This window comes from Mesitornis unicolor, unplaced genomic scaffold, assembly GCF_000695765.1.
Source record: "Mesitornis unicolor isolate BGI_N332 unplaced genomic scaffold, ASM69576v1 scaffold38119, whole genome shotgun sequence".
In the NCBI taxonomy this organism is placed as follows: Eukaryota; Metazoa; Chordata; class Aves; order Mesitornithiformes; family Mesitornithidae; genus Mesitornis; species Mesitornis unicolor.
The window spans coordinates 28,971-44,606 of NW_010207276.1; the positions used below are offsets into that span (position 1 = coordinate 28,971).

The following is a 15,636-nucleotide window of genomic DNA, read 5'->3' on the forward strand; positions in this document are numbered from 1 at the left end:
AAGTAAGTCCTTTTATAGTGTATGTGTTAGTTATATCTATAGACAGGAATTTTGACCTTAGTTTAAGACTTTTTTTTGTGTGTAGCATTTGCATTTACTGCAGTGGGTTTTGCATCAGCTTCATTGCATTACATTTATACTATAAAAATATGTGTAGTACCTCTTGGGTTTTGATCTTGAGGCTTTGTTTCATGTTGTCGTGGGGGTGGTTTCTAAAATGTAGTTTTCTTCAGGAAAATAAAGAGCGAGTTTCATTGAGTTCTGTTCCTTGTGTTGTGAGTTATTGATAATTCTCTCTGATAGAAAGCTCAGCTGTTGCTCCTGCTTCTGTGAACATTACAGCATGCATAAATTGTTGTGGCAAAATGAGTCATTCTGTAGTGGAAAGTCATTGTTGATCCAGGTGTCAAACGTGTGGAAGAAGAAATAAAGATGATGACAATGATTTTTGTGAGAACTGTTTTTTCACCCGTGACGTTCTTCCTCTGTTCTCTTGGAGCCAGGTAGGGATCCTAGCCTTAATCTTGAAGCAGCGCTTTTTGAAGGTGTCTGAAAAACTGTAGCGTAGCAAGAACATTGCTTTTCTCCACTACAAGGAAAATGGTTTATAACTGTTAACGGGGTGGTTGTTTTTTGGTTTTGTTTTTGGTTTTGTGTTTTTTTTTTTGAAAGATCTATTAAAATGGAATTTCAAATACTTGCTGTAGAGACTGTGTAGGAAAATATGGTCTATCCTTTAGATTAAAGTTGAGAATTCACTGTTGGGAATATATGCAAGAAACCTGGTCCTCATGTAATTTCACTGGTTACTCCCTTAGTAATTTAATATGCTTGGATTTTAAAATCTTGTAGGAGTTCTTTTTAAAAAAATATTCTTATATTCATTACAATTGCATGGATTTGTTGCATACTCACAGCTTTTGGAGAGGCAAAGGAGGGAATTCCATTTCTCTCTGTAGACTGACAATGGGTCAGGTACAAAGGAGTTCTGTGAATGTTTCAGAATTTCCTGCAGTGATAATACTGTTGTTGTGCTGACCTCTTATATCAATATTGTGACCTGAATTAGTTTGAAAGCAACTTGTATTTGCTTTAATTCTAATTGTTGCACAGTGGATTGTTTTTTTTTTTGTGATTTATATTCTATTAGCAAAACTCTAGAGCAACAAGTACATGTACCTGAATAATAATTGCAGCTTAGTTAGGAGTTGGTCTTCTGTAGGTTTTTGCCCGTAGAATTTGAATGGGGCAGAAGAAAAATGTGACGTTTGTAATGCTCACTTTTGGTATTTTCTAGATGCAGTCATGCAGAATGCTGCTTGCAAGACAAACAGTGTTATCAATGCAGCTGAGAGAGATCAAAGAGGCTCTTGGAGGAGTTACAGATGGGGATTTCTGAAGGGAAACTCCTATGTTCTCTACTGCTCAACAGATTGAATAGTTTACAGAATAGATAGTGTGTAATATGCTTCAATATTGAAGTATGTATTGCTTTGATTTGTATTGGTGAGATAGTGGTTTAAAAGCCTATGTGTATTCTTTGCTTGGCTTGTGGGCATAGTGATCCTGATCTCATTCATTGCTGTGTCCTGCACACTGGGATAATACTCCCCCACTGCCTGCTCTGACACTTGAAAGAGGAGGGGTTTCCTTTCTCCTGCATGAGTACGAGTATGGATTACTGTGCCTGGATATTATTGCTTTGTCTGCAGAAGCCTCTCTGATTCTTCAGGAAGTGCAGGCTTCCCTGCTACAAATCCCACTGTGTCATGTTGCAGACTTCTTCCATACCTCACATAGAGCACATTCTTTGTATTTATTTCTACTTGTTTTTCATATTCCTTCTTGACTATGTTCTTGTGTAAAAAGAACAGGATGGTTGGAAGAAAAAAAAGCTATTTTTCTGTGGGGATTTTCAAATAACCAAAGTATTAAGTACCTCAGTCTTCCATAAATGTTAAAACTTTTCATTTAAGTATCTAACAAGCCTCTGTAATTGGAGACCAAAGCTTGAGACACTCTACCTCTCTTACTTATTTGCACTTGTGTATAACATACATTCAAATGAGTGATTATCTTGATTATTGCTTATTACTGGTTTAAAGCAGGAATACCTGCTTGACAGTAACAGGGAGCTAGGTTTAAATATAAACCATTTTGAGAAACAGGAATAGCTTTGCTGAAGCTTCATGGAAAACTTCGACTGATTTGAAAACTTGTAAGTCACATTTTCAGTTTTAAATGTGGCTTAAGTGATCTGTGAGACTCTGTTATGTATTAAAGTTTGTTTGCTTCCTGCTTTTGTCGTGCTCTTTTTCACTTGATGATGGTCTGAGGTCATCGAGGAGGATGTCAGAGGAGGACGATAGCACTGAGAACGCAGATGTTTTCTAAGAATGTTTCATCAAAGCTTTTCACAAGATTTTGTAAAATTTTGAAGTCTTGTGCTATTGTGAAAGTTGTTTTTTCAAACATGCCATTCTGATGCTTTAGTGTGTTTTTATTTTCTTTTTCTAAGACACACTTGGAACTTTTAACCTTTTGGTTTTGAAGTAGTTACTACATGTTATTGACTTTATGGGAAAAGTCTTATCTTAGTAGTTGAAGCATTTCTATAATTTCTTTTTTGTGTCTAATGAAGAGGTGATACAGCTTTTGTTTGTAAGACCAAGAAACAACGGTTAGCTGGCAAGCTTTTATTATGTAAGTTGAAACCTTCTTTTGAATATGACATACTTCTGGAAACTACTGTAAGTTTTTCTGGTAGTGATAAAGCGTAATTAGGCTTTTATTTAAAGAAAATGTTCTTTATGATTTGAAAGGCTTGAAAAGAGCTGACTTTTTCTAGGTGCTTTAAGAGAGATATTTTGCCATCTAGATGATCAGAATTAAAAATTTGTGAAAATTGACTGTACTTTTGTAGCTGAAGACTGTTCTTTATCCTCACGTTCCTTACTACGGAGCTATGGACTTGCACAGAAGATACATAAAATATCTAGAATGTGATTAGATGAGAATGCTAAAATTGCTCATGATGCTTATAAACTCCCAAGAGGGACTTAAGAGCTTTCATATGCTTATGTAATTAGTCACTTCTGAAGTCCAGAAAACATTTTTGACTTCTTTATAGTAATTTATAAATGGCAGTTCATATCTTTAAAGAAAGATGGTTTTAAGACACTTGTAAATGTTTTGGGTTGATTTCTCCACTTAGAAGTGTATGTTCGGCAGTAACAGGTATTTGCATATCTCTTTGATTTAGGGCAAGTGATGTTTATTCTTTAGCCTCTTCGCTTGACACAAGGCCGTGTTTATAACTGCAGTGAAACCAACCTGACAGATTTGACAAAGAATGTCAGAGTGAGCGAGTTTGAGGACGAAATGTACCTCTCAAAAATAAACGCTTTAATGTAGAGTTAGAGTGAAGAGTGGAAATTTAAGTGTGGAATTTAAGGATCTTGTTGTCTTGATGTGGCTGGTGGCATTGGTCTCTGTGTGTACTTCTGTTGATCTGCTAAGCACATTGTTGTAAAATTAGATGTGTCTTGAACTGGAGATGCATAGATATGTAGAGATACACACATATAACATGCTTATACACACATAACATGCGTAGATTCATTTTTCTTGCAGGAACTGCAAAATCTTCCAACTCGGTTGGAAATACAGCATAGCTACACTATGGAAGCTTGTTAAATCTAAAAGAGGCAAGTAGTAGCAAAGTACTCCTCACCTGCCAAGAATTAAAGATGCCAGGCTGGAGGTACAGACCAAAAGCATGCCAGCTATCAAGGGAAGTGTGAAAGGAAGCTGGCATGGCTGAACATCAGGCAGAGATAGCTATTAGAAAACTGAAGTGATATCCAAATGAGGAAAATTGTAAGGATATGAAATCTGGCAAGCAGAATATAAGAGCGTAAGATAGAATAATTTTGAGGAATAAATTTTGAAAAGTCTTCAATAATAACTGCCTTTCAGCACATTAGTAGTAGGGAACATACCATAAACTGTAGGGGTATGAGATGATCACTTTATTTGATAAACTTGCAGAAGATAAGGCGATAGCAGAAAACCTTTGCTTTGCAACTCTTAAAATTTTGGAAAGGTTGCCCTGCCAAGGGCCTCTTATGGGTAACTCACCAAAAGAACTCTCTCAAATCAGCCTTTAAGAGTTCAGAGAACAAATGAACAACATGAGAGCCAGTTGCTAGAACCAGACAGTATTCATCAAATAATTATATAGAAAGTGAGGGATGAAGTAATTTTACTAACTGGTACGTAATGACTACTTTAGCTAGACATCTTTAGGTTGTTGGATATAAATGAAATGCAAGGTCTGTATTAAAAGGCCGTTTACTCAGAATGTTATCTGTACTGATCAGGAACTACAGTAATGTACAGAGTTCATGGACACAGGGTGATTATAATAGATGGTGGAAGGATCTATAGAGCTTTGTGAAAAGCTGTTGTCCCTTAAAGCTTTTGGGGCTCGCTGAAGGAGTTGGCAAGAACACATGTAAGGAAGTTCCAATTTGCCTATGGTAGGCAGGACTTCCAGAAGTAATTCAGTAGCCTTAGTCTTGTGCATGAGATTGGTAAGTCCATGCATGGATCATTAGTTAATAATTAGAGATAAGAAATGAAGTGGATAAGGTGCTTTTCAGAGTGGCTGAGTAGTGGCTGTTACAAAAATACTCAAGATATAAGAATTGAGACCCACTTTTGAATAACGGCATTTAAGTCCAGAGCACACGAGGAGGTGGCAGTTCAGCTGAAGTGAGGCACGTGGAACCTGTAACCCCTTGCAGGAAGGAACAGTAGTTTGGGATTACAATAGATAGCTCTGTGGGAACACTGATTGAGGCTCAGAAAGATGAACTCTATAAATTGTTAGGGTAGCAACAGAAAGTAAGACAAAATGGTTTAGGTCTGTGGTGCATTTGCATTTGACAGCTGTATTGGCTCAGGCTTGGGAGCATCCTGGGAAGAGCAGTGCTTACTTCTGTGTTTACCTGGGGGACTGAGATGTTTGTCTTGACGTAGATTATAACACTTTAAAAAAAAAATTAGTTTTGGAAAGGTCTTCTGAATGATAGAGTAGTTTCAGTATGTATCTCAGGTTCTTTGCTATTCAAAGAAACGTTATGTGTTTTGTGGGATTGAATGTAGCAGTGGGAAGGGCTGTGCTTAGCATGAAATCTACCCCTGCACCCAATGCCCAAGGATACATCTGTTTTAAAGCCCATGGAAAGCGAAGACAGGAGCAATGATATTAAACTGTAAACTTGGCAATGTCAGTTAGGGCACTTGAATCTTCGTGATGCCTCATGAGTGCTGGGATTTATGCGTAGAGCAAGAGTTGGCCATGTAGAGACCATCGGGGAACTGAAGTTTGAAGTCAGCATTCAGACCGGGAATGGAATTGTGCGAGCAGTCAGAATCCTCCTGTGGTTTGGTAGGCTGGAGTGGAGGACAGGACTCTGATCGCTAAGGAAAATATTTGAGGATGTGGATTTACAATAGTTTGATCAGATTCATGGTGCAGCAGTGGTGCAGCCACTTGGTTACCAGCTGCAGTCCATTTCTTCCCTCCTTTCACCGTGTGTTGTTAATAGAGCTTTTCTGCCCTCAGTGTTTAAGGAGCTGTACCAAAGACTAACCTTTCTGAAAATACAAAATAAAGCAAACAAATCAGGTGTTTTATCTTCTTGAACAGGCTGTTTCTGGGATAAATAGGTGCTGACATAAGAGAGCATGGGGGTGGGGGGAGGAGACAAAATATGATACTTTAGGATTACAGTGTCAGAAAGCGATTCTCTTAGAGACACGTTGCTGTTCCTCCAGTGTGTTTAGCCTGCACTTTTATGGGTGTGGGATACAGGAGCCTGCTCTGGGTAGCAAAATATATTGAGACCAGTCTCAAGATGTGTTTCTGGGTTTCAAAAAATGAAATTTTTATTAATCCTCCTTCAGGTAAACCTGACAGTCGCAGTGAATTTGAATGTTTAAGGATTCAAGTTTTACCTTTTATTTATTTATTTTCCCAGTAATATAGAGTACTTAATTTCCTGTTACAGAATATCCTTGTTTCTCCAAGTTTATGCTGTCCAAGTTAGTATATTCTACTGTCCTCAGAATTTTGAAAACCAGTGTGATATTTCAATGTCTTACATTTTCATATTTGTAGCTAATAAATAATACAAGGAGTCTGAATCTCCTAACTATTAGCCACCACTCAGATTTGTATTTTATTTCTTTGCAGGATCTGGAGTTTCATGGAGTAATGAGGTTCTACTTTCAAGATAAAGCAGCTGGAAATTTTGCAACAAAATGTATCCGTGTATCTAGTACTGCTACAACTCAAGATGTGATAGAAACTCTTGCAGAGAAGTTTCGGCCAGACATGCGAATGTTGTCGTCCCCTAAATACTCGCTTTATGAGGTGCATGTCAGTGGAGGTTAGTACTTATTCACTAAGTATTTTCTGCTTCCACACCACCTTCTTACTCACCCCCAGCCAAAATATCCTTAGGTTTGCCCTCAGAATCTGAATCACGTAAGGCTTGGGGCTTTTATTCCTAAATACATTGCTGCTAGCTGTTACACGGGAGAGTGATAATTCAAGGTGTGAGTACGTGTATCAGGCATGCAGCTTATGTGAGTTTTGATTATGATCTATTAAGTGCTGTGCTTGACATCTTGTTAATTCGTTGACATTTGTGAGAGAGTTGCTATTTTTAGGTCCAGTAGGGAAATACTAAATTTATAATGGGACAATAGGAGTGTTAAATTGGAGCACTTAAGGGTACATCCTCAGTTCTTTGATGCTGTGGGCCTTTGATAGGTAGCCTTTTAATGTATGTTCCTTTACTGCTAGACTGGGGAAAGTTGAACATCGTATGGTTTGAAGCCACTGTGTTTCTTAAACAGATCCTTTCACGTTACCTGTGAAGAACTTTCATATCTAAATAGCCTTTTGATGCTGCTCCCCACCCCAGTAGAAAGCTTTAGGTTGGAAGGTGGTAGTTGTGTGTGGTCATGGTAGAGATGGGAATTGGAGAAACTAGCTTTCTGTTGTACTTTTTTTGTACGTAGGAAGTGGTTTAACTACATTAAATTCTGCTTTTGAAAGACTGAAAGTAATTTAATTTGAGAGTGGAAATTTATTGGGGTATGTGTCAGTTTTCATGGTCTATGAATGATGACTTGGAATTAGGGAAAAGTGCATGTCTCATCACTAATTTAAGCAATGAATAGTATGTTTTTTCTGCTTTGGGTTTCTTTCAAAATCTTACTTGTAGTCAAAATGAAATGGTTTCCTTTACAGAGGAAGTTCCTGATGTTTAAAACGGAGCATGCGTGCTGTCCCCTGGTTCTAGAAGGGAGATCAAATGGCAAAACTTGCTTAATTTTCTTTAACCACTTGGATTTTTTTTTTGTATATGCTTTGTGTATTATATTTCTTTTAATACACTAAACGAATTTTTGTCTAGTATATGCACAGAATGGATTTTTTTTGGTTGTTATTTGTCTTCCCAGAGTAATTGTTCTTGGGCCATCATTAGAATGGTTAAATTTATAATAAGGAAACTGAGTATTTGGAAGTCTCAAAGTTTATAAAGTTTTAAACATTATAACTGTAGATGTAACTTCTCCTGAGCAGCAATCTTGTGGTCTCAGTCTTCGGTTCTGTCAAAGGAGGTATGCTTTATGTGGACCTGTAGGTTGTGTAGATAGAGGCAATACACTTAAGGTGGTTGCTGGAAAGAGGACTCTTGTTTCTACTTCACCAGGCTTTCTGTCTTTATACTTAACAAGGAAGCATCATTAACAGGGATGCATCAACTGATGTGTACTGTACAGCAAACCTTTTGTTTTTTGAAGACATAACTTGTTTCTAAATATCTTTGCTCTTGAGATGCCAAGTCACTGTTACCGCTTTTCATTTTTTTGAAGAAGAAAGAAGATTAGATGTAGATGAGAAGCCTCTTGTTGTACAATTGAACTGGAACAAAGATGATCGAGAGGGAAGATTTGTTCTCAAGAATGAAAATGATACACTTCCTCCAAAGGTGAGTCTTTCAGGAGTATGCTAGTGGTAACAGCAGTTCTGAAATGTGTGGGACTTGCTTAGGAGCAGGAATTGAAGAAGCAAACACTGAAAGGGCAACTCAACAATACAGCACAGGGGAAATGCCTTCTATAGTGCTTTTCCTTCTGCAGTTTATTCTTAATCTGATTCTACAACACAATTGTGTTGAAAACAGATTGACTGTAGTGTTGTTCTCTGAAGTATTTTTACTGGGTGGCAGAGATTTGTTTTGCGGCCTTCAGCTGAGCTTTGAGGCCAAGTAGGTAGTAGGCATTATTCAAGTAAAATTTTGCTGCTGCTTTGCTTTCTTGAGAACAAGGTACTTAATTGCTTCATACTTGCTTTGGAATATGAAAGTTTTTTTGTATTCTGTTATACCAGAGAGTATTAGTCCTATCCTATGTAATGGAGTACTGTTGCCTGAAGTATTGTTTTTGTGTTTGTGATACTGTGTCTTAATCAGATTTATCTGGGAAATTAAAAGCAGTACTAACTTTTCATTGGCCTAAAAATGATGGAAGTTGTTTTAAACTAATTTATTTCAGAAGGCTCAGAGCAATGGCCCTGAAAAACAAGAAAAAGAGGGTGTAATTCAGAATTTCAAACGAACTCTTTCAAAAAAAGAAAAAAAAGAAAAAAAGAGGCGTGAAAAAGAGGCCTTGCGACAAGCATCAGATAAAGACGATAGACTTCTTCATGGGGATGATATGTGAGTATTATAAACTTTGATCCCTTCATGTAATCTGCATCTTAAAGGATTTCCCCTCTCTAACAAATAAGTTGTTTCTTTCAAAAGTAGGTAGTTGACATGGGTGCAATATCGTGATAAACCAAAATACGTAATGGTAGTTTCTGTGGTTTGTATGTACATTTTGCAGCAGAGTTTTTTTTTTAAACCGTGAATTGAGCTTTTTTACACCTCTTTGTCCTTGTGCGGAAACTGACACTTGCTTGGTGATGTGGACTTTCCCCACAATGTTTATTTTTGAGCATTTACTCTAGGGTGTCTTTATTCCTCTGTGTTTGACTGTTCGGTCTTTTGCCAGAAAAATTTGTATGTGTAGGTGCTTGCATTTGACTTACCCCCTGCCTATCAGTTTAATTTTCTCAGAGAAGCATGTTTTGGTAATCAGTCTTCTAGGTTCTCTGACTCTTGCTCCCATATCTGCTGTGCCTTATTTTTTGAGACAGGACAGGACATGCATTAATCATGGTACAGAAAACTGGAGATCAAGAGTCAGCCACGAATAACTGTATGTGGAAACTGTAAACTGAGAAAGGTCTATGTAAATTAGACTTTGTCTCTGAACCAGAGTCTGTAGGTTTCGTATGTAATGCACCAGAAAAAAGTCGTTAATAGTGGATTTTTAACATACCCAGAAAAAAAGTGAAAGATGAAAACTTGCTAATTGAAAACAGATTCTCACAAATGAAGGAAATTACTTGACTTGTTGACGTTAAATGGAGGATTTAGCTGTTCCTTTTGATTTTTTTTTAAGCTAGTGATTATTTTTAATATGTGTAGTATTGCTCCACATGGATATGTTTGCAATGTTCGTCGGATGTCAGCGTGATCTTTCCAATATTCTGTGCCATTACTTAGCTTGATCTTATTTTTTTTTAATTAGAGTTGTGTTTGAGTGCAGTGGCAAAAGAAAAAGCATGAGCTGCAAGCATGTGCTCACTCTGCTTCCACATGATTTGCGATATTGCAAATTAGAATAAATTTAGGTGCGTAATGTAAAGTTTCTCTAATGCCTTCTCCCCCTCCAAGAGGTAGAAGGTCTCTTTTGTAGAAATCATGTTACAGTAACTTTGTTGATCTCCTATGCGTATGAATTCTGCTTGCCTTCTATCCTTTATGAAGTGTTGAGGATGTGTATTTTAAGCTATTAACGACATTTGTTTTTCTTTTTATTTAAACTAACATGGCAGTGAGAATTCTCGCCTTGCAGCTGAGGTATACAAAGATATGCCTGAGACCAGCTTCACTCGCACAATATCCAATCCTGAGGTGGTGATGAAACGGCGGCGACAGCAAAAACTGGAGAAGAGAATGCAGGAATTTCGCAGTTCTGATGGCAGACCAGACTCAGGTACTTGGATTTCTTCTGGTGAGAGAGTATTTTTATAGGCCAGCAACTCCTGTAAACATGACTTAACTTCTACTTTCTCCAACATTTTTTCTACTTCATGGCTCATTTATCTGTGGTGTAACAGAAAGAAGGATTTGTAGAGGTCAGATTCCACAGGAGTCTGTTCTGTGACGAGTGTGAGTCAAAGCTTTCGGTGATGGGCAGATTGATGGGAGAGAATGTGCTCATTGGTCTTGCTGACAGTGCTCAACTGGGGAAGAAGAGAGGACAGAATTAGACTTTTTAAACTGACAAACTGAGAAAGTCTTCTGAAGTAAATGTCATTCATTTTACTGAGAACAAGCTGAATGACCTGAATGTAAAAATGCAATCAGTAGCACAAATTCAGAATGGCAAGGAGTGATCCTTCAGGTCTGCACAGAGGGTTCTGGTGGATCTTGTGAATACCAATGATTGAGTATTTCACATTCTTGGGGGCAGGGATACAAAAACAGTGGTTGTATAATCACTATTAAATGAATGAATGAAACAGTATTGTTACTGATAGTCTCAAATGGTCTAGAAAACATCACCTGAGGGCAATCTTAAACGGGCTTTTTAAAGAGAGGGGAGATTTTTGAAGGTCCGCACAAACTTTGCTGTCAAGATGAGAAAGGTCAGTTCTTCATTCAGTTGTCGTCCCTGTTTTATTTTAACTTTAGGTAATATTAAGAATGGTGAAGCACTGGGGAAAAGACTTGCTTAGAGAATTTAGGAAAGCATCACTGGAGGTTTTTACCAATGGCAGAGTCAGATGTATTTCAGGGATGTTACGTAGCTTTTATTGTATTAGTGGACTGACTAAATGATTTTGAAGGGGTTCATTCTTACATTCATTCTTATGTTAGAAATATAATAAATTTGCTGCATGTCTGTCTTTTTATTCTCTGGTAACATTGTTAATTAAAGTTTGTTTCCAAGGTGGGACACTGAGAATTTATGCAGACAGTTTAAAACCAAATATACCGTACAAGACAATCCTGCTGTCCACTACAGATACTGCAGACTTTGCAGTTGTTGAAGCACTGGAAAAATATGGTCTGGAAAAGGAAAATCCCAAGGATTATTGTATTGCTCGTGTAAGTGAAATTACTAAGTCACAATCTTCTCGTGCTTCATATTTGATTTTATTCCTTGTAGTAGCTTTAACACTATATAGAAAGACTAATCCCTGAGCTAAGAGCGTCAGCTCAGAAGTAAAAGTGCTGAGTCCAAACTCCATGATAACAGATGTATATTATATGCTGTTGCCTTATGCCTTTCAGTGGTAGCTTACCCTCGTTACACATTGAAAAAGATTAAACATTTAAGTGACACATATGCTTATTATTGTCAGAATTTATTATTCTGGGAGTCCTAAATTAATTGTAAAAGGGGTAATAGTTTTATCAGAAAGTGCCATGGACACTGCTGATTAGAGGTTACAAACTTTGTCCACATGATCTTCTGGAGAAGAATAGTGAGACTTGAGAATGTTTTAGTTTGTTTGAGTTCAATCTTTGATTACATTTATGGCTATTACTTGTCTAATAAACTGGGATTTATTGTTCGTTAAAAAGATGAAAGAAAGGGAAAAGTGTTTGTAACTCGTCATACTGCACTCTCTTGCCCTGCTCCTCCATTGCTTAAAGTGCCATAAGGAAGCTTATGTTATTTGCTATTCCCTGTACTTTTTAGCTGCTCTAAAGGATGTGGATGTGTCTTTGGTCTTAAAGTTGTTTTCCAATTTGTTTTTTATGATATTTTTGTGTAACTATAGCATCTGCTTTTGCTGTGCTTACAGCCTCTGCTGGTATAATTACTGGGAATTGACATGTTGCTCTAATGTTGTTTTAATTGGCAATAAGGAAACTGGATGGTGGTAGTGTTTTTGTAGTTTTGTAACAGTGAAGTAATCTTAGCTTGCATTGTTTCAACAGTTTGTCTTAGTTCCAGACATATATTTAATGAAATTCTGGACATTTTATACATGTCTTCATTAACTTGTAATTGGAGTCCCAATTGAAAGTTAATTTTACTGGACTTCAGTAAAATTTTATGTAGGTTTTTATTCTAGAGGAGAATAATGTTGTAAATAATAGTGATTTTTATAACATAGCATATTAAAAAATCATGTTCAGTTTTGGCTGTGAAGTATTTTCTATGTGTAGTTTTAATTATGACAGTTGTCTTAATTTTGTGTGTTCCATTCATGGTTCTCAGTCATTGAGCTTTAGTCGGCTGCTGACTTGACATGCTCGTTTTTCTGCTGGTTTGAGAGAATTGTGGGCTACAGCAGAGATGTGGTGGGTGATTGTGGAAGATAGTTTTGCATCAGTCTGTTAAGTTCAGCGTTAGAGGTTTTGATGTATTATTCAATATTTATCTTTTAGGGAATTAATTGAACTGATTGTACACTTACCAGGGAAACTACTGCAAGTCACTGTTGTGGTAGTGGTGTTCTCTCTCACTTCCCCTTGTTCTCTCATCTTGTGTGGGGATGTTTAATTTTGAAAATAGTCTGAGGAATGTTGCTTTGATCTTGGGAAAGATTAACAATGTCTTTGCTGTGAAACAAATAGATTTAAATTAGTTTTCTGGAAAGCACTTCTGGAAAATATTTTATCTTTTCTTCAACACAACTTCTTGATGTAGTGACTTTCTATACTGACATAAGTTGTATGCTTATGTTTACATTTGAAATCTGTGAGTGATCTTCATTGGCTAAGAGCAGATGTTTTTATACCTTTAAGTGCAGAAGACTTTACTGTTTTGCTCACCATATATCACTGTAGTTGGCTGAAATCTACTTGGCCTTTTTTAGTGCCTCAGCTGATATAGTGCTTGGGCTTTAAATATGATGGTCCTTCCTTTTATTAAAAAATCTGAGTATTTTTAACTTAACTTCAAAATCTGCTTATTCCCAAATATTTTACGAAGTTACTTTCCTTGCTTGAAACACTAAAATTTCCTAGCTTTAGCTGTTTTATTTTCTAGAAACTCACAAATACCATGGTCATTGGTACCCCCTTACACTGAAGCGCCGTAGCTTTTCTTTACCCCTGGTGGGGCTTTTGTTCCTGTTCTTCTGATGCTTTACAGAGATTTGTCTTCCAGAACAGCCTCAGACTTGTTCCTATTCCTTGCTTTTTGTTGGATATAAAACAGCGTACAATGGATTGTATAACTTCAGTTTCCTGCTGTTTAGGATTTTAAAATATTTTGTTCTCCTTGGGTGGCAGGTGAAGTGTCTTCAAAGAAGACTTAAGGAGTTGACATTTACTTAACTATTAAGGTGGATTTTAAGTTATATGACAAGACCTTTATAAGACTGCATAAGTGCCTGTAATAAAGTTCACTTCTGAACTTTCAGTTGAAAGATGAACATTGTATGAATTTTTCATAACACTTGCCATTGTCAAGACATAATTGTAAATGGCAGCTTCCTGTTAGCTGCTTGCTTGCATACCCTGGTTTGCAGTGTATCAGGCTGTACTTTTATGCCTACTTATACAGGTTTGTTCCAATATGTGTTTTGTTTGTTTCATTTTGCTTGGTTTGAGTTTCCCTGAATAATACGGGCTTCACTGCACATCTCTCAAGATGTCAAATTAATTAGACAGTCTTCAAGCTACCTGTGCATATTCACTTAGGGCATAACACTTGAGGCATGCAGCAAACCAGTTAACTCTTTAAAGTAGAGCCTTGATTTGACTTTGGTTTTAGCCTGCTCTTATTTTTTACTTGAGGATAAGGCATAAATAACTTTTTTGTAATGTCAAGCAAAAACATGCAGTTCATGGGAATTACTTGTTTTTTTGTTTTTTTTTCCTTTGGTGTGTATTATTTTTTAAGAAATGGGCATTAAATATTTTTAAGTAAGTTCTCTTTGTGGGGGTGCAGATCCTGTGTTCCCAATTTGTAAGGAAAATTGAGGATTAATTCATTTGAATAAGCAGATACGGGGTTTTTTTGTGTGAAACTTTGCTAAGGGTGGATCTGATAGCTTGATCTGTAGCTATTACTTACCACAGAGGGCTTAATTATTTTAGTATTATCTTCTTTTACTTGTTTATCCCAGCAAATGCCTTGGAAATCAAGTCCTAAGTTGCTACAGACTTCTTAGCTTGTATTTTCTGCGTGTTTCACTGCATTTTAAATTAATAAATATAGCTTGGAATAATTTGTATATGCTCATGAACACAATTATGGGGAAGCAGAGTATATTCTTCCTAATTATAGGTTAGGAATTTGTTTCGGTTTGCAGGTTGTCAGCTGACAACCTGCTTCCAAGACTTGTGATCTTAGGCTGGTTTTGCCCATTTCCATTTCCTGCGCTGCTGAAGAAATCAGGGAAATGCCTGTGCCTGATCTCAACAGTCTGGATGGATTCAAATTCATGAAAGGATATTTCACTGCATCTTCTGTTTTTCAAAAATGAAAGCAGATCTCTACCTATGAGCCAAAACTCAGTATAATATAAACTTGTTCCCGTGTTTTTTCTGTTATTCTAAAATTTTAGCTTTGTGGATGACACAGAGGCAGCATTTGCCTAAAACATACAGATGTTCTCTAAACTGATGTTTTCTAAAATGGCTTCATTGCAGTTGGAAGCCGCCTGGCCTGTATGAGCTCAGGTGTGTTGTTTTGTGTCTTTCTGCAGCTTAGGTCACACACTTTTTTTTTTAAGTGAGGTACGTCTGAGAAACGGGAGGAGCAGTAACTGAATGAGGGGATGAGTGCTTTTGTGACCCCTCTTGTCTGACTTGTCTGCCTTACCATTGCTGACCTTAAGCCCAATGCCAGTAGAGATGCTCATCCAATTTCCAAGACAGGAGTAATTCAGGGCCAAGTGGTAGCACTTATATATTTATATATCATCTGTCCTCCAGCTTCACTGTATTTAGGGTTTCTTTGGTTCGCTCCCCAGTCCAGTATTGATCAGTCCCTGGTACAGGTGCTATAGTCTGTAGTTCTGGTATTGTTGCTGGTTACCTTCTGTCTTGAGGGCTGTGGAATTTAAAAGTGGTTGGTTGTTGTATAAGGCTTGAAACAACAGTGTTGCTTTGGTTAGCTAATCAAAATTATCCCCTAGGTATAATTGATTTTAAAATCTGAGATGTGAAATAGAAAAGAGTGGTTTGACAAGATAAGATTTGAGTGTAGATGTGTTTCTGTTTCCCTTTGGTTTATACATTTTAATGTTTTCCTCACTTTGTAATATCTTGTCTATTTGAAAATCTAATTAAAGATAATTTCGGTAGACCTATGTTTAACCAGATTTTGCATAGAAAATATTTTAGCTAAAGGTCAATTACTTGACTGCATACTTTTGATCTTAAACTTACTTGTTTCCTGCTTGGAAGAGGATGAAAGGATGTTTGAGGTGGATCTGTGAGAACTTAGTTAACACTGAAATGGGAGGTGACA

The 15,636-nt window shown here is 37.0% G+C and overlaps 1 protein-coding gene across 1 annotated transcript in view; it reads left to right on the plus strand.

The window, feature by feature from the left end:
• Positions 1-6,244: 6,244 nt before the first annotated feature.
• MLLT4 (myeloid/lymphoid or mixed-lineage leukemia (trithorax homolog, Drosophila); translocated to, 4) overlaps positions 6,245-15,636 on the plus strand; it is a gene marked incomplete at its 3' end in the record, with an annotated part of 72,502 nt that continues 63,110 nt past the window's right edge. The window contains exons 1-5 of the mRNA XM_010192075.1: positions 6,245-6,458; positions 7,957-8,072; positions 8,638-8,801; positions 10,028-10,188; positions 11,149-11,306. Of these exons, the coding sequence (XP_010190377.1) occupies positions 6,284-6,458; positions 7,957-8,072; positions 8,638-8,801; positions 10,028-10,188; positions 11,149-11,306 (774 nt within the window). The remainder of the gene's footprint in view (positions 6,459-7,956; positions 8,073-8,637; positions 8,802-10,027; positions 10,189-11,148; positions 11,307-15,636) is intronic.